The sequence below is a fragment of the Miniopterus schreibersii genome (assembly GCF_964146895.1).
Source record: "Miniopterus schreibersii genome assembly, chromosome: 17".
NCBI classification, from domain to species: Eukaryota; Metazoa; Chordata; class Mammalia; order Chiroptera; family Miniopteridae; genus Miniopterus; species Miniopterus schreibersii.
The window spans coordinates 18,513,447-18,531,374 of NC_138117.1; the positions used below are offsets into that span (position 1 = coordinate 18,513,447).

Below are 17,928 nucleotides of genomic sequence, written 5' to 3' on the forward strand. Positions count from 1 at the left end.
AGAACTTCAAAATGCAATATTGAAAGAAAACATGTCACTAGATGATCATACAGAGTTATGGAAAATAACAAATGCTAGACTATGCTTGCAAATTACTGGAGCTGTCTGGGGAGTGTGGTGGGGGATGTGTGGGTGGGGGAGGTAAACTGAGCCTCTTGTGAGGAATAGGTAATAGGTGAGTAGTGAAGCCTTAATGCCCATCATTAGCATTCTGATTAAACGTTTAAGCAAATGCATTTAAATATGTTTGTATTCAATGATTAATGTTGATGTATTAGATATAATTAATAAGTTTTGATAAGATATGCAATATTTGTTTGGAAAATTTTGCTTACTACATGTTATAAATTATATATTTAGCTGAGAACTTGAACCAATAATAATATGTATTCCTCTTATGCCCCCCAAATCTCTTGGGTGGATATTTCAAGATCCTAATAATACAGTGACAATATGATAGTGACATCCATCTGGAAAATAAATTCATATAAATAGCAACTTAGAGAATGTATAAAAATGCTCAGCTTCACCAACAATTAGGAAGAAAGTAAACAAATGTAAATTGGTGCTACTATTTTGGAGGGCAATCTGACATTATTGATCAGAATTTGAGGATCTGTGGAATTCAAGATTCTGCTGTGTCCTTTGAATTATCTTATTTTGGGTGGTGGTGGTGAATTTGTTTTTTCTGTGTGACTCAATATATCATTAATTTTTATATCTCATGTAAGTTTCAAATATGCCTATTAAACATTCAGATTCCTCATTTCCATACATGCTATGTGCCGTACCACAGCTTCCTTTCCCACAGTGCTCTGCAGCTGCCCACACGCATGCTGTCTCAAGGCTGCTCCTGACATTCACACCCTGGGTTTGACCATACTTGGCCCTGTAACTGGTCTCTCTCAAAGTTATACTTACTTGCATCAAACAATAGCCTGTAAGCCAGAATCCTATCAAGATCTTTTGCTTGGGGTTGGGTGGATACAGGGAGGGAGGGCTATGGAGGAATGGGGTTGCTCCCTTCCCAGCTCATCCCCATTTTCATCATGAGTGTAATCTCTAAAAACCATAGCATCTCCCTTTCACCCATTCAGACTGGGTCCTCATGAACTGAAGATGCCCGTGGTGGGAATGAGTGGAGACTGGGGTGTGGTTTGGTGAGCAAAGCTGTCCACCTTTGAGACCTGATCGTATATACTGGAAGCAGACAAGGAGGTGTAGTTTCTCAGCACCAGGGTTGTGAGTACACTTTGGATCATTCTGATCAGGAGCAGGGAACCTGCTCATTTTCACTCCTTGGGAACTCACACCAACACAATGGAACCTCCATGAGAACAGGAACTTGTCTTGTTCAATATAGTATGCACAGCACTTGGAATAATGCCTGATGCACAGGAGGTGCCCAATCAATGTTTGTAGAATGAAGAAAATGACTGGATCCTGTTTTTCAGGAAATCATACTTGGGCAGGGAGTGCTGAGCCACACTTGCATCAAATCCAGTCCCCCAAATCAGACTTGCTGTACTTGATTCCAACCCTGCCATTTAATCTTGATGCCTGCACGGCCGCCATCATTGCCTCCCCTCTTCTTCCTAACAGCAATATTTGGAGGTCTCTCCAGGTTTCTTTTAAAGGTTGAGCTTCTCTAGTATTGTTTTTTGCTTTTAATTGTTCCCCAACCAAACTAGATTTTCCAAGTATTACTCCATTACTTGTTATATGGCTTTATGTCAGTTTCCAAAGTCATTTTACTCTTTTCACGTATGATCAGAACTTGGTATGTAAGCCCTAGCCACTCTTATGATGACCAAATACCCACTGAGGACATCTGCATTACATTAGGATTTATGTTTCAAATACTTAGTCACCAGCAAATGATCAAAACTAGATTTAACCAAGAGTTCTTACCATTATTTTCACCAGCTCCTTACTTCTGCTTCCTTAAGATGTCTATATCGATTCCATTTTTGCTTGTCTGGGTTTTTTAATAATTTTTTTTAAAATAAAAAAATACAACTTGCTTTCTGAATTCTTACATGTCAGAACTCCTATTTTGTTTGAACATCTGTTTGACAACTTGGTTGGAATATGGCTTCAAGACGTCTCCCATTCAGTGTTTCAGCTAAGTCTGGTGTCAGCTCTGATTGATTCTCTTTCAGATTATAGGCATCTGGGATCTATGTTTTTTGTTTATCCTTGTATTCCTACAATTTTTTTAACCAAGATTGTAGCTTAATCAAATTTTCCTTGTATTTCTAAGTTATTGTTCCATGTATTTTGCTCCTGGTTTTTTGGTGTGAAGATGCTCATTGTATTTTCATTGTCTTGATGGAAAGGATCTTTTTTGGGTAATCCTGTTTGGCAAGTACTGAATGTTTTTTGAGCCCAGGGAAAACTGCTCATGTTATTTTGGGAGTATTGTCTCCCCAACTCTCAACCCCCTACTGTCTTCTCCTCTTCTGGATGCTTGGATATTGGATCTCCTAAAACTGTAGTGGTAAAGTCTGGAGTCAACTCACCTGGTATAAATCCCATCACTTCTAGCAAGTCACAGTCTCTGAGCCTTAGTGTCTTCATCTGTGCAGTGAGGATAGTAATAGCACTGAGAAGCGAGTACTTCTGTTATCTGCCCAGAATTTGGAATGTTAAAGTAAAGCATGAGACTTTTAAGAAATGTCTGCTTGTAGCCTTGCATGTTATATTATGCCTCTCCCTTCAAATAGGGCTGGTTCCAGTGGGGAAGCTTGACATATGAAAGCAGAAGGAGCTCAAGTCCTGGGCCCTGAACTTGGATGCATGGCCCTGGACAGCAGCCTTAATTCCCTGGACTAATCTGTAAAACTGGAGTGGCAACTTCAAAGGTCTGTTTTAGTTGTGAAGTTTGGTTTTGATTTTTTTAGAAGACAAGTTGATTTTCACTGTCTGTGTAGAGTAAGCAAATGAAAGGTCCCCCTTGGTGGCTTTTTATTCACTGGCCTAATTGCTAAGGAGAAAAGGAAAAATATAATTTAAATACTATTTAAGGAGATTTCAAAATGGTAATTTCTGTGGTAAGAATTTACCATAGTACCTGATGAAAAAACATCTTAAGAACCCTATCTACTGATGCCTATATCTAAACAGTCACACAACTTGTAGAAATCTTAGAGCTAAAGACGCCATGGTTAGAGCTCTTGAAATTACAGGAATTAGAATTCTCAAAGATGCTCTAGTTTTGGTCCACTGCAGTGAAAGCACTTTGTTCTATAGAACAAAGGCAACCCAAGTGTTTAAATTACTATTTACAAAATTTTTTAGAGTCAAATTTTAAGAGTATTTCTTTTTAAAAAGGTGTCTCTGCCATGTGCAGGGAACTATGTGGACAAATACTTTTTAGATGAGTATATATATAATACCTATATCCCTGAAATATATAATATATAGCTATATATAACATATATTATCCCTGAAATATATATTGATAAATATGTAATATGTATAATATAATATATAGATTCCTGAAAAGATCTAATAAGCTATAATAAATGTTCATAGGCAAAATAAGTTACCTTTCACTGGGTGAGACCAGAGGAGGGGCTATGATTAAAAATGCTGAAGATGGATAAGACTTTAGTATGTGGAATTCACAGCAGGAACAGAGAAAGCGAGCATTCAGGGGTGGAGAACAGGATGCCTGAAGACAAAGGGATGGATAAGCACAAGGTACGGTGAGTAACTTCATATGAAAATGACAGAAGAGGAGGAAATGGGCAGACACGGTTACAAATGGAAGAGAATTTCAGGGTCCTTCAAAGCACTGACTAGTACTAACATGAAGGTACAACTCAGGAATAAATATGAAAGAATTTACGAGCCAAAATACCACGGTAAGCAGTAACATTTGACTACAGCAAAAGATGATTTAATTTAAAAAGATGATTTAAGTCTGGAAATGAATTAAACTCTTCTGCCTAAAGTCGTTAAACAAAATGGTCTTCAAGATACCTAGAAGAGTATATACTAATAATCACAGTCATTCTGGGGTGGGAAAAGCGGACATCCCTTAAAATCTTGAATGGGGCATGGCTTAGGCTATTAACCCACTTACACAATGAACATTCCTAGGGCATGAATATCTGGTTTCAGGGGCCTTCTTAGAAATGTCATCAGATGTGTGTGAATACTAATAACAGATTGGTTATGTATTTCCAGAAACAGAGCAGTTTACCAATATTATTCCAATGGGACTACCAACTGCACTGACAACACTTTGAAAGGGGCCCCAAGAAAAAGATTAAAGTTTTTAAATTACAAATAGAATATGCCACAAGTTAAACCTTTCCAAAAGTTCTGATATTATAAAACAGAAAATTTCATAGCTTATGTGAGGAACCATTACACTTCTGACCCTCATCCCCTCAAACCCCAGGGCCTTCACTGAGATATAACTATAAGTGGACTATATGCCTGTGTTCAAAAGAGATTCAATTTACAAATGATTCCACTTGTGCATTTATAAGTAACACTGGTTTATATTCCAAGTATGCCTCTATTGTGTAAAGCAAGATTATTGTTTACATTTTTTTTTTTTTAGAAGAAAACTTGTTCATTAGGGAAAAAACCCAATTTCATCTGCAATAATGGCATCCAGAACAACAGAATAGAAAAGAGGTTCTGAGAACTCCTTTATGGATGCCATCTCCATTAAGCAGGGTGATCCTTTCCCTTTCTTCTCTAAAGCAGTCAGAACCTGGGAATTTATGTTCTCTGCCATAAGCGTATCGGAGAGAAAAATATTTCCACGTCCTTCAGGTAAAACCAGCACCTCTAAAGAATGACAGTTGAGGCTCTGGCCAAGCAGCTCAGTTAGAGCATTGTCCTGATACACCAAGGTTGAGGGATCGATCCACAGTCAGGGCACATACAAAAGTGAACCAATGAATGCATAAATAAGTGAAACAACAAATCTATTTTCTCTCTCTTAAAATCAATTTTTAAAAAATGACAGCTGAAACTGGCCACTTACTGTGGCCTAGCCAAGTTGACACATAAAACTAACCATCACACTAGCCAAGAGTCAAACATCTTCAGAGTAGAAACATTTGACCTCTGTATTGAATAAAATGCAGGTGAAAAGACAGTCTGCGTTTTGTCTACATAAAATTTCAGTTTTAGGCTGAAATTGCCAATATTTGACCACTTTTGATCTACAAAAAAGGATGACTGGGTATGGCTCAACATAATATTGAGGTCTTTCTGCAGTTGCATTGATGCTGCCATCTTCACTAGGATGCCTAATCAGGACACAGCCTTCTTTCTATAAAGCTGACTTCTTTGAAACACCCCTAGGACCTAGTACAAAGTGGTGCCTTTGCTTAAGAAATGTTTGAGTAAGTGTTCAATTAAGGGAAAATGATAGCAAAACTCCAGCTGTCTGTAGGCAGACTGAACTTTCTCCTCCTAATAGAAAACCACCAGTACGAACTTTCCATTTTTAACAATAATACATGAATGAAAGTCTTTTAGTCTCACTGGGTCTAAGCAAACTGCATTTCTAATTACTTTTCCATAAGGGAGATAATACCTTAAGGGAATTAATCCTATGCTTTTTCAGAGTATTCTAACTATAAAAAGCAAATGCAGCCCTGGCCGGTGTGGCTCAGCTGGTTGGAGGGTCCCCCCAGACGTCGAATCCTCGCGGGTTCGAGTCCTGGTCAGGGCACATACCAAGGCTGCGGGCTCTGTCCCCGCCTGGTGCACGTACAAGGCAAGCAATTGATGTTTCTCTCTCTCTCTCCTTCCCCCTCTCTAAAATCAATAAACATATTCTTGGGTGAAGATTAAAAAAAAAGGCAAAAGCATTTTCCTTCTTTAAACAGTCTTTCACATATTTCATATGTATGAATTCAAATAAAAAAGTATTTAATGTTAATGCTAAGAATTAATCAAGAAATACTTTTAGATTTGCTGGGATTAAGCATGTGAAAAGAGAAATTGCCAACATTAGAATTACTGTTCCTTTTCTTTACCTCTCTGAAAGTTGGAGAGACTTGAAACAGGAAAGCCAAAGGTAAAGGAGGAATTTTCCCTATCATACTGAAAGTGGTGCTATGAGATACATTAAAAAAAAAAAATCTATCATTGGTTCCTGGATAGATTATTAATTGAATTTTCAGAATTAATATGTTTTTGAAGCTGCATTGCTGACTGTTTAAGGAGTTTTAGATGACATGATATGTGTTTGTTGTTTTGGTGTAGATGAATCGTCAAGGGAAGGTTTTCAGCAAAATTTTAGACAAACAGCCCAGGGGAACTTCTCAAAGGATAATTTTAAATACTAACAGACAATAGTGTTAAAGGGATGCTTAATGCCAATTTTATCTCTCATAAGAAAAAAATGTTATCAATTTACACTTTCTGATAGCCTTTTTAGAATTCTTTTCTGAATTCTCTCCTGGATTAAAGTTTTGATGCATCATGTTTTGACTTTTTTATTTACAATTTCTATCCTTCCTTTAAACATACAAAAGTTTTTAGAAAAACAAAAGCAAAATAGAAACCCTAGAACTTTACATTTCATTTCAATAACAAACTGTTGTCTTAGAGCCAGCTATTAGAAATTTGTATTTATCAAATGAGAAAATATTTAAAATTCAAAGTGAAGGAAAAAAAGTTATACCAAATAGAAATTTATCATCTATTAAAATTTCAGGAAGATCTACATATCTAAAGCCATTCTATAATTTTATTCATATATTTTGTGGAGTTCACATATCTTTTTCTTACAGCAAACATAACACTGTAGGCCACACGGAGCTGCAGTACTATTGTTTAATTAGCAGCAAATTAATATTTTATATCTGAGTAACTGGACAATAAATAGCCTGCTTCTTTGGGTGTGGATGTTTAAAATGTAGTATCACTGCAGCTTCATAATGTGACTGCTATTTTACAGAGCTTATACACACACAAAAAATACGATCTTTGTCTATATTTTATACAAATACAACAGTAGTTTGTGAATACATTTTAAGTACATGATATACAGGATAAGCCACTTGATTTCCCAATATCACAGAATAGCAATTTAAAATGCAATAAAAATATACAAAATTCAGCCTGGAATGCAGATTTTTTTACTTTTCTATTTTGACTCAAAACTTTATCATTAGAACATTTAAAAAATATTAGTTCAAACACTTTTTCATCAGCTAAAAATACAATTTCAGCAGTCCAGCTTACGTTCAGGCACGATGCAATCCATTTCCTAATGGATTCCCAGTTTTCGTTAAATTCAAAGGGCCATTAGTAACACACAGCATGTTCTTCACTCTACACCATATTATAAAGCCCACTTTTCTCTCTGAGTTACAGTCACCTTGTGGACAAAAGCTGGGTTTGTTCTGGTAACATTTGCATGTCGAAGATTTCCTTTTGCAAGTGCACATGAATACATTGTGGTGGGTGGTGTAAAAGTTTGTTAATGACAAATTAAGTCACAGTATAAAAATATATTGTACACCTTTACACCTAATGAAGTCCTTTTTTCCTATGGATAAAAAAATACGACTGAATGAGAAAGAGACGTTTGTAGCACCATGAAGAGTTGTATCCCAAGTTACATTAGCAGCATGATCCAACATAACTGAAGGAGTGTTTCTGAGAAGATAAACATTCATTCTGGTTCATCTGTACCACTGAAGCTTATATAATGAAGTGTTTGATACATTAGCAATAGTTCTGTCATTTCTAGAGCTAGATAACTTACCAAAAGACACTGCCTTCCATCCTCAGAGGGTTGATAATGTTGTAGGAGGGGATTAGGGCGATCTAAGCGTGCCTTTTTGTTGGTAGTATCATCTTGTCTTATATGATCAAAAAGGAGCTCTTCTGGGTCTTAGCACAAGACTACACAACACAACTTATGTGGACCTATGTAATCATAACAAACTGTGTTGTCGACATGACTACTGATACAGAGTAAAATAAGACAAAAGTCAACTTAGCCACTCACTTGTCAGAGATAACAGTCTGCCATTACTAATGAAGAATATTCAACATTTAAAAGATCTCCTCCAATGCCACATGGATCTCAGTAGGCTAGAAGCAACTTGGGCGAACTGGTATTTTTACATTTACATACTGGGAAGACAGTGTGTTTTGAGACACGTAAACCTTGTAAAAAAATAAACCATTGTAAAACCTTATGAAAAGACACACACTGATTCTGTGCAATATAGCAAATTGATAAGAAAACACTGTAAAAATGTACCTGTTTAAAATATCATCTACCATTTTCGAACACAAAGCATTATATATCAAAGGCCTACATATATGTCATCTAATGGCACTTGAAACAAATCATAGTAAGTCTTAAAATAAAAGGCATAACCTATAAGAAAGTTTCTGTAAAGGTTTAGATTGTTTGAAAGTGCTATATCTTGTAATATGTGTAGTATAGAGGTTGACCAAGCTCTATTTAAAAAATATATATATATATTGGCCTATATATGTGTATTGCTCACTAGATGAATGATCCTGAAAATATGTACTCTTTAACATTCATTATTAGCTTAATAAAGCAATCAGCTCTGGCTCATGTTTCAGTCAGTATATGGTTTTTAAAAACCGCTACTGTCCAAATTAACATAAATGACTTAAGAATAATAAAGCACAAGCAACAAATAGGCAAAATACATAGTTTGGAAGAAACACTAAATGAAATTTAAAAGCTGCACAAAGAGTGGTGCATGATCAGCCAGGACAACTGAAGTTTTGAAAAACTGAACTTGGTGATAGGATTTAAAAATGCAAATTTTAATAGTGACCAATAACTAACTATAAAGATGATATTTGCATATATCAATGGATAGTAATTGCTTACTGTGCCAAGATCCTTCCACAGCCATGCTTCCGTGCCTGGTGGAAGTTCAAACTGAATGAGGTTCAATATCTTGTCTGAGGTCCAAATTCTAAACTGAAACATTTTTACTTAATGATAATCCTTTTTTTTTTAACCAAGCAAAGGCACTACTAGAAATTTCAAGGATGATGATTCTGGCCACTGGAGAATAAAAACAGCATTGGCAATAGTTATTTTTAATCATATCCAGTTGACATAAAAACAGATGTCAAATTTTTTCTAGGAAGAAAAAAAAAGCCAATTCTGTATTGCATACTTGTTAGACCATTGTAAGCTAAAATAAGTGAGTCTGCCTGATCTTTAATAGAAATTCTCTCCAAAAAGGTTTAGTGACCACTACAGTCAATTTAAAAAACAAATTAGCTGAATTCCCTCTTACTTGGAAATGTTATTTTAAGTCTGTGCGGCAGCAACAGGCAAAGAGGTGTATGTATGAAAATTAAGACTCTACACTTTTAACACTGGTGCCCTGAAAGATGTGCCTCCATGTATCTGAAACCCATGTAGGGCGAGAATTAGGCTAAAAATATATATACATATATGGCGCCATTCCCCACTTCTAAAATGCTTTACTTAATAAATCCTGGTACTCCCTTTTTAATTTTTTATTAGCAGTGAAATACAGCCTACTAAGGCCAACGTCTCAGTTAATCAATTTGACTTTTCCTTTAGCAAATTTTAGATAAAGTAGTGTTTCCACACTTGTATTTGTGATTTCTATTTAAAAAATAGGTTTTCTATTTATTTGTGCTCTGTCACCAAATTTCCTTTTTCCATTTTTAAAAATGGTCATTAAAGCAATATTGAACACTAATCATTCAACTAATGATTTCGGTAAGCAATCTGTTTCATAGAAACTAAAGGAAGCAGTAATAAAGCAGAGCTAAAAGCCTACTTTCAGAGCAAATATTCTCCTAATCAAAAGCTTAGGAGCAGTTTGAAAAATTTTTTAAATGTATTTCCTTATTAACATATATAATTTTAATGCCTTTGGAACACTTTTATAAAATGTAATTTTTAATAATAAAATTTAAATACATAAGTATAAAAACTACTGCTCCTAGGACTAAAAAAAATAGGAGCATAAAATATCAGGAGCCAAAGTTCCTTAAGAGAGCAACTTTGATTCTATGAAGTGCGATAAATGTGTATGTGTGTGTAGATATATATAGAGTGAAACCCCCATTTACATTATTACAATGTACATTCCTCCACAAATTATTCTACTCCCAAATATTTTAAATAATGCATTATATTCAGTAATCTGCACTCATTTTTAGAAATTCTTGGTAAACATTGCAATCCGCAGTAATAATTGGCCCTATAAAAGAGAAAAAAGCTTCCATACAGGGCTGAGTGCTCAAAAATTTTTTTTCTTTTTCTTTTTTAAAGAGATATATATTCTTCTATAACCTCCCTCATCCCACCCCCCACCTGCCCCAACAGACAGGCTCCCAAATAAGGTGTTAACAAGTGCTTAACAGATAAGTTTTTAGGTTGATGTCCCTACTGATAATTAGAAAAATACAATAATTTGACCTTTCAGAAGATTATGGTCATTGTCTAACATGAGGAAAACCCATAACTATTTTATTCAGTAAACAGAAAATTCTCGGTTATTTTCACATTAACTAAGATAGTGCTTGTTTTACTTGACCTTTTTCCCCCCTCTACAAATTCAACTTATTTATTTGCAACATTCCCTGCATTTCCCAGAGACGTGTAAAAGTGGGTTTTACTGTATATATTTTCAGTTGCTTAAACTTTGTGGTCATTCCTCAAATAGTTTTCTAATACATTTCACTTTAAATTCTCCATCTGAAAATAGCTAGGAAAGGTGAATTAACACTGAACAAGAAAGATACCCTGGGGCAAAACTGTTGTTTTTTTGCTTTTGGCTCTTAAGGGAAAGAAAATGTTATTAAATTTAGCTACAAGTGATATAGCGATAGGCTTTTGCTTTAAACAGTCTGATTCTGGCAATGGGTGGCATGACCCCTGGGCGCAAGTTGGAACTGTATGCTTCACATCTATGTTCCTGCTTAGGATGTTTATCACTCCATCTAAGCTGAGACAGTCCACTCTGGGGTAAATGCACCTAACGCCTGTGTTCCACAATGGCTCTATATTCTGGACTAACTGTGGACTAAATGAAAATAAAATTGCTGGCTGTATTTGACCCACCCTTTGGCCTTGAAAGGTGGAAGATTGAAGAGAGCTGTCTATATATTGACTCTGAAGACTCCAATGCCATACACATTAGTATTATTAAATGGAAAGAGAGCAAGTTAAGCAGTTTGAAATGTGGCAAAATATCCTGTGTACTAATTTAAGGCCAATTATTAAGTAACATGGAATGCTGTGTCACCTTATCAGGAGTCTCTTTTTGCTATAAATACTGGTGCTTTGTGTTTAAGTTTTGTTTTCCTTATATGTGCACAACAAAGACAGCAAATAGTTGAGCCAGACAATAGCAAGTCTTCAAAATATACTGACCTGAAATTATTGTATATCTAAGAAACATTTGTTATCTCCCAAAACTGGATTCTTATTTCATTTGAAACATTTGATTTATGAATCCATTTAGAGGCTAGCAAAGATTTAAAAAACTCTTGGGTTATTCATATACATTTTAGAAAATATACATTCTATTGCAAAATTTTTTAATGAGCCAAATGTCAAAAGGCAGAGCCATTAGTAATAGACACAAATAAAAATTCTAAGATCAAAAAGTAATTTGAATGTGGGATTTGTAAGACTTCACTAATAACAACGGCTTTCTTATATGAGAAATAATCTTAAAATATGACAATTGGCAGTGAATTAGGACGAAATACCCAGGTAAACATAACTGGACACCAATGGTTCCAAAGCTAGTTTCTATTTTATACTGGCTTATTGAAAACTGGTACTATACAAAAAGCAGAAACTTTTATACTGTCTAAAAGTAGGCACTAAAATAAAAATGGTCATCTAAGGCAGGGCTACACATACATTTCTGTAATAAATCCATGTCTTGGACTCCTACTGAAAAGCTTGATGGAAACGTGGTAGGGTGGTGCTTGTGCTTAAACTACTGGTGAAAGCTGCTGACAGTGAGTGCAGAGACCCAAGACCTATAGTGTTTGCAGGATCCTGAAGATCCTGTGTCTGTGCGGGGAGCTGAGACACAGAAGAATGTGCTTCTTCTTGGGAATAGCTCATTCCAAGGCTCCCCACTGATATAGGGTTATAGGGAGGACCATTTAATGGTATGAAATTAAACAACTGAGAAAAATCCAATGCTGGTGTGTTTAGGGGGTCACTGATAGAAATAGAGCTTTTTGACAGGGAGAGGTCCCCTGCACCATCATCAAGGGACCCGATCTGAGAATCTAACCCTAGTTTAGATGAAGATGCTTGAGAATCCTGGGATGAAGAGGGCACTCCACCTTGTAGCTCCATCAGATAACTCTCAATTTCCCCCTTTAATGGCTGTTCTTTTTCAGGAATAGAAATTGCGTATGAGGTAGAACTGAATGGGTATTTGAAGGAAAGGTGGTGGGAGGGATGAACAGCATCCATATCTAATGGGCATGTCATTCCCAAAGGTAAAGTTGTGATCATTTGGTGGGCAGATCCCGAGCTCTGCATGGACTGAAATGGAGTGTTATAGAGGTTTAACTGCAAAGTGTTTGTGAATGGCTTTGATAACAATTCACTGGAAGGTAAGGACATCACCGGAAGGAGCTCATCTTTTATAGGCACAGAAACATTACAGGTAAATGGATCCAGAAAATCCACTGGTTCTGTTTTGACCTTCAGAAGTTCTTGATTGTGACTCTTCTTCATATGTCGAGTCAGGTGATCCTTTCGGCCAAATCTCTGTGCACAATACTGACAGAGGAAGTCCTTTCTTCCAGTGTGCACCACCATATGCCTCCGGACATCTTTCCGGGTGTAGAACCGGCGGTCACAATGCTCGCACTGGTGCTTTTTTTCTTTAATCCCTCCAGACGACTTGCCTGCATGAGATTTAAGGTGCTCCAGCAGCACTCCTGTGCTTTCAAAAGTCTGCAAACAGACCTTGCAAGTGAGGTCACCACTTGTTGCAGCATGCAAGGCCAAGTGACGTTTGAATCCAAGCTTGGTGTTGTAGTTCTTGCCACACTCTTCACACTTAAACGTCTCTTTGTTAGGATCATGTGTATGTAGGTGATTCTTCAGGTGATCTTTGCGGTGAAACATTTTCTCACAATAATTACACTTGTGGGTTTTCTCAGGAGAGTGAGTAGCCATGTGCCTTTAAACACAGACATATTCTGTAAGTATCATGACAAAAATGGTATGTATTCACTTTTCAAATGGAAGCTAAACTGCTAAGCTAAATCAGAATTTCCCTAATAATGGACACTTTTAAACTTAACATATACTACAAGGATAGTTAATATACCTAAATACTGCAGAACTTGAGTCATTTAAGTTGCCACTTTAGTTTTCACTGGCTGGTTTTTAGCTATTACTACAAAAGCAAATGAGCAAGACTGAACATACTCACGTAAACGTCCATACCTTTTTTTGTAATTTCTTTGTACAAACGGAAATTCTATTCTCATTAAGCATTCACTTAAAAAAATCCAAGACACTAACACATAAAAGTATGTGATTTAGAATACTAAAACTAGCCAATGTCTAATCTACTTAACATTTCCTCTCTGCAAATCAGCTAAAAAATGTGTATACAAATATATACGTTTACACTGGCTTCACATAGCCAACATCATAGCAAATATAATCTGAAAGACAAATAGAGTTTAATACCTTTGTAATTTGTACTTAGAAACAAAGGCCTTGGTGCAGTCTTGTTGTATGCACTTGTAGGGCCTCTCTCCTGTGTGAGAGTAGGAGTGAACCTTTAATTTCTCAACACTGTTAAAGGCCTTGTCACACAGTTGGCAAGGAAAGTTTTTTCTTGGTTTGGTTTCACCACGCTTACGTTTCCCTGAAGGGACTTTCTGGGTATCTCTTACTTCTGACAAATCACCAGGAATGACAGTGGCCATCGCAGCCTAAATCAGGCCTTCTTGTTGGACACTTGGGAACTGCCCAACTCCACTAAATGATTTAGCTTTAGGTGGCTTCTCAAGTTTCATGTGGTCGTAAAAGAAAGCAAAAAGGGACTGGAAAAAAAAATAAGAAACAACTAGTTTGTAACTAAATTTAATTTAAAAAATTTTATTTGCTATGTGATGCTTTTGAATTAAAGAAGAAATCATAAAATGGATTCAGCTGGTCTAATGTAATATCTGTAGGTTTCTTTATATTGTCAAAATACATATTAATGCATTGCTCAGAATGAACAGTTCATACATCTCTTGAAATCCCACCTGACAAACGTTGTACTGAGGAAAAGCAGTAGCGATTTCAGAAGCTCTCAGGAAGCATCAAAACATGATACTAATCTACAAGGCACTTCAGTAGTTTCCCAATGAGACATGGTTCTAACAGATCCCTCCACTGGTGGTGTTTATAGTTTTTCTTTGTTTTTAGTGTCTTGTTTGTGACTTATATGCCATCACAGAATAAACAGAACTGTGAATTATGAAAAAAACAAACAAAAAACATGACACTAAAAGTGACTTTATTATGCTTCAAATTTTACAAGGGACTAGAGAACATAAATCTGACTGAGAACATAAAAACGTTTCCACAAATATTTAATGTCAAAATCATTTTAATTTGTACAAGTTGGCTCTAGTCACATTCTTTATTACAGGAAAATAAAATATAAATAAGCAACTGAAAACTCTTTTAGGCACCTTGTGAACCATTTAGTCCATGGAAGACCTATTCAATGCACAGACACCAGAGGCCTGAAAGAGTTGAATGCATCACCCAAAATGAAAATTTATTCTTTATACCAGTGTCATCACATGCAGAGGAATTTCTGAGTCAAGAGTAGAAATGACTTATCTTCATAACAAATATGCATTCCTGACATGGTAAAGCGTTTTGATGTCACATTAGGTGAGGATCATGGCTCCATGTCATGTGGAGGGAAGGAGGATTTGGTCGAAGTGATTTTCCTCACCGCTTTTCGCATCATAGAAAATGATTCTGTTCATTGGGCAGACTGAGCCAGAGTCATCAGGCCTCCCCAAGAGCGGAGGGGTCAGTCTTTGACACACCTGTAACCCGTGTGCAGCACACCAGTGGGACTTTTGGCTTAGAGCACAATACCTGTGCAAGGATACATCATTATGGAGGCGTTTCAGGTTGTAAAAACACGTGTCAGAGTTTCAATTCATTATCGGTGCTTTGAGAAAGAATGAAATGAACATATTGTATGACAAAGAGTATGTCTACTTAAACAAAAATTTTAAAAAGGACTGAAACCTTTGAAAATTTTTGGACATGAGAGAGTAAATATTATCAACTGTATTTCTCAGAGTAAGAAACCAAACCCCCAAAGATTCAACTGACATAAAAGAATTCAATGATTCCTTGAGGTTCATGAATGTTAGTCTAGCAATATACTTTTAAGAGACACAGAAATGATAGTGCAGTGAAGGACTTGGGGGGGGGGCAGGAGTAGGGTGAAGGGGGTGTCAATGGGGGAAAAATGGACATTTGTAATACTTTCAACAATAAAGAGAAATTTAAAAAAAGACATAGAAATGAAAATACCTATAACCTCTTTTAAAAAGATCTGATTTTTAAACTGAAAACTGAGTATGGCTAAATTACTGTTATCAACTATTAATCAATTGGATTTTTTAATCCTATTATATATTCAAAAAGAAAGAAAATAAATTCCTTCACATCACTTGTCTTTGGCACAAGACTCACACTTGTCTTTACAAGCTAGAGGTATGACACTGACCTCAGATTACAGTTATATTTTTGAAGAGGTTGTAAATTTAACCTACATTTTTGTAAAATTAAGTGTATATTACAACAGATCCTATTGTATTTTAATGTAGAGGTGTCACTAAACAGGTAAAATAGAGTAATTATCCACTCATGATTAAAATGTAAAGCTTATGGGTAAGTTAATCAGTGTTTGGTTCATGTATACTTTTTCATCAGTAGGCAAACACAGGCAAGGCCTTTCTTCATGCTGTTCAGATTGTCTAAGTCTTCACTGCAGCTTAAAAGTGACATGAACATAATATAATAATGCAACTGACGTTACTAATGCTAATCCAGTATGTGCCCTCTGGTTGAAGATTGGGTTTGGAATCTCAAGGACTTGTTCTTTTCCTGTTATATTCTCATTCAGGAGATACCTTCTCTGCCTCTCTCAGAAATATCTAAAGTTATTCTGCTGTAACCAGTAATGACACTGTAAACTGGTATAAAGCAATCTCCCAAAGCAGGGGGAAAAAAGCAATTTTGACTCTCTGATTTCCTAATATGATGCTTTCATGCAGTTATTTAGAACATTGTAGGAAACAAGCTAATACATTTTTCAACTATAAAATCAAGACAATGCAAAGAATCTAAATCCCTGTATATAACTAATATCTGAAAATATTTCAAAGACTGGTCATATCTGTCATTGTGTTATGAGATCCAACCATAACAGACAGAGAATTCCAGTTGAGAAAAATGATAACGTCTAAGTTATTGAAAAAATTATAAAAAGTACACCATGAAACAATATACAAACATTTAATTATATAAAAATTGGTGATACTCAACATGGAGTAACAAATTAATTGTTATCTTTGGATGTACATACTGAGCAATGAAGAATTGCAGATTTCAAATATTACACTTTTCTAAGACCAGCTGAAATTTTTTCATGGCTAATAATATCTTTTTATCTCAATATATTACAAAGCTCAAATTAGTTACTGTTGCATTTAACACTACAGGATAAATATAAGGCTATGAGCTCAATATCAAATAAAAGTCCACATTTATAATATGCATATCAATCAATTACTTTAAAGATACATGCATAGAACTGTAGTGATTTTTGTTCAATGCATACCTGATGACAGATGGAAAAAGCCTCAGACCTTGATCTTAGCCAGTCCCACTGACTCTTCGTGGAAGAGAGCAGAATCCAGTCCTTCCCATTTTGGCCAATCTATGAAACAAAAAATAAGAATGTACTACACTCTAAACGGAACCAATATGTAAATGACGGAAAATAAAGAATAAAAGAATTGCAATTTCATGGCACATGCTTACATTCCATACTCTGCTGACAAGTCATGCATTAATTTTCACCAATTGCAAATTTATTAGTTCTAAGCACATTTACACGACCAAATAAATGCAGAAACAAAGAGTAAAATAGTATTACCTACATAAATGGCATTTTGTGATGCTGAATGACTCCCTACTTCTTTCCCAAATTTAATTTAACTTTTTAAATCTAACTTGCCTACTGAGAGAAATGGATATTAGAGTTATTATTTGTAAATCAAATGGATCAAAATTTTATTAAGCTTAATATTATGGAAGAGAAAAACTCAGTTCTCTCTTGGAATGCATATGGAATGTCACCAAAGAACAGCAGCCTCCTGATGACAGCACCTCACATGCCCACACTGCACATGCTTGTGCAATTGGGCTTGTTACCTGCAATACCTGTCAACTTATCTCTCTGAATGCTGCAAGGATTGCTGAAATGTAGCAATAACTCTGTGCTCTTCATATTTCAAAAGCATGCAAGGGAATTTAAATATAGGTTTGCTATAGAAGAAGTGGATATCAGGAAGAAAGCATCATCTGGTTTTAAGAGTTCACTGCTAAAAATCTTAAAATATCTTAAAAATGCCTATTAGCAGCATGATCTTCAGGAGACTAAGACCACGTATAGAAAAAAAACTGTTAATAATTTTTGATTGTACAAGTAAGTGTGAAAATAGTGCTCACAGGCAGAAAAAACTGGAATGATCTAGAGAGTACAGGGCACAGAGAGCTTAGTAAACTGAGTATTTTAGAGATGCATGTTCAGAATCATGATTAAAGGAACTCGAGAGGGATAATATAAATCAAATAGCTAAAATACAATAAGGATTCACCAA

General features: G+C 35.7%; 2 protein-coding genes across 5 annotated transcripts in view; both read right to left on the bottom strand.

The window, feature by feature from the left end:
* Nucleotides 1-16,972, bottom strand: part of MOS (MOS proto-oncogene, serine/threonine kinase) — a 33,771-nt gene extending 16,799 nt beyond the window's left edge. Inside the window, exons 1-3 of one of the 2 annotated variants that reach the window (XM_081117196.1) lie at nucleotides 16,884-16,968; nucleotides 3,552-3,676; nucleotides 1,912-2,986 (exon numbers count right to left, since the gene is read on the bottom strand). The gene's annotated coding sequence lies outside the window, so the exon portion shown is untranslated. Of the gene's footprint in view, nucleotides 1-1,911; nucleotides 2,987-3,551; nucleotides 3,677-16,883 lie in introns of both variants that reach the window. The other variant, XM_081117195.1, reaches the window with a different exon arrangement.
* On the bottom strand, nucleotides 6,458-16,974 carry PLAG1 (PLAG1 zinc finger). Of its 3 annotated transcripts, XM_081117192.1 has the most exons (3): nucleotides 16,884-16,974; nucleotides 13,706-14,064; nucleotides 6,458-13,187 (listed from the first exon to the last, which is right to left on the bottom strand). In XM_081117192.1, the coding sequence occupies exons 2-3, from the start codon at nucleotides 13,945-13,947 to the stop codon at nucleotides 11,930-11,932; spliced, it is 1,500 nt and encodes a 499-aa protein (XP_080973318.1). In that variant the 5' UTR covers nucleotides 13,948-14,064; nucleotides 16,884-16,974; the 3' UTR covers nucleotides 6,458-11,929. The 3 variants fall into 3 exon arrangements, with proteins under 3 accessions (XP_080973318.1, XP_080973319.1, XP_080973320.1); XM_081117193.1 differs by lacking the exon at nucleotides 13,706-14,064 and having other exon boundaries at nucleotides 16,884-16,972; XM_081117194.1 differs by lacking the exon at nucleotides 16,884-16,974 and having other exon boundaries at nucleotides 13,881-13,939.
* Nucleotides 16,975-17,928: the final 954 nt, after the last annotated feature.